The sequence below is a fragment of the Morus notabilis genome, unplaced genomic scaffold (assembly GCF_000414095.1).
Source record: "Morus notabilis unplaced genomic scaffold, ASM41409v2 C11204623, whole genome shotgun sequence".
NCBI classification, from domain to species: domain Eukaryota; kingdom Viridiplantae; phylum Streptophyta; class Magnoliopsida; order Rosales; family Moraceae; genus Morus; species Morus notabilis.
Window position 1 is genome coordinate 1 of NW_010382516.1, and position 484 is coordinate 484.

At 54.8% G+C, this 484-nt stretch overlaps 1 protein-coding gene across 1 annotated transcript; it reads right to left on the minus strand.

Annotated features, from left to right (window-relative positions):
• Positions 1-4: 4 nt before the first annotated feature.
• On the minus strand, positions 5-478 carry LOC112094774 (cell wall / vacuolar inhibitor of fructosidase 2-like; the record flags this gene model as incomplete). The annotated part of the gene is made up of 1 exon (XM_024176472.1): positions 5-478. A coding segment is annotated over exon 1 (342 nt), but the record flags the coding sequence as incomplete, so codon positions are not given.
• Between the last annotated feature and the right edge of the window lie 6 nt (positions 479-484).

Sequence of the window (484 nt, forward strand, 5' to 3'; positions counted from 1 at the left end):
GCCGAAACTGGCGCGTTTCGTTGGCGGACTTCTTCAGGAGTTTGGTGATCAGGTCCTGCGTGGCGGAGGCGTTGAGGTAGGCCATGCCGAAGGCGACAAAGGCGAGGCCGTAGGCGTCGGTGGTCGGCGTGCGAGGGTCGGCGTAGAGAGCCGAGACGCAGAAGGTGTAGTTGGAGGTTCTGTTGCAGACGTCGCTCACGAGCTCGGTCGGCTTCGTTGTCGTTGAGGCGGCGGCGGCGATGGCGACGGAGGGAATATTGGCATGGACGGCGATGGTGACGGTGAAGAAGAGAAGTGTTGAGGAGAGAATTGAAAGACGCCAAAACTGACGTGTGGGTGTGGCCATTTTTTTCTTTTTCTGTGAGTGTTGAAAGTCTCGTGAAGGGAAGTCTAATGTATGACTATGGAATGTCCTAGCTAGTAGTTTTACTATTGTACGTATTTGGCCTCTCTCTCTCTCTCTCTCTCTCTCTCTCTCTCTCTC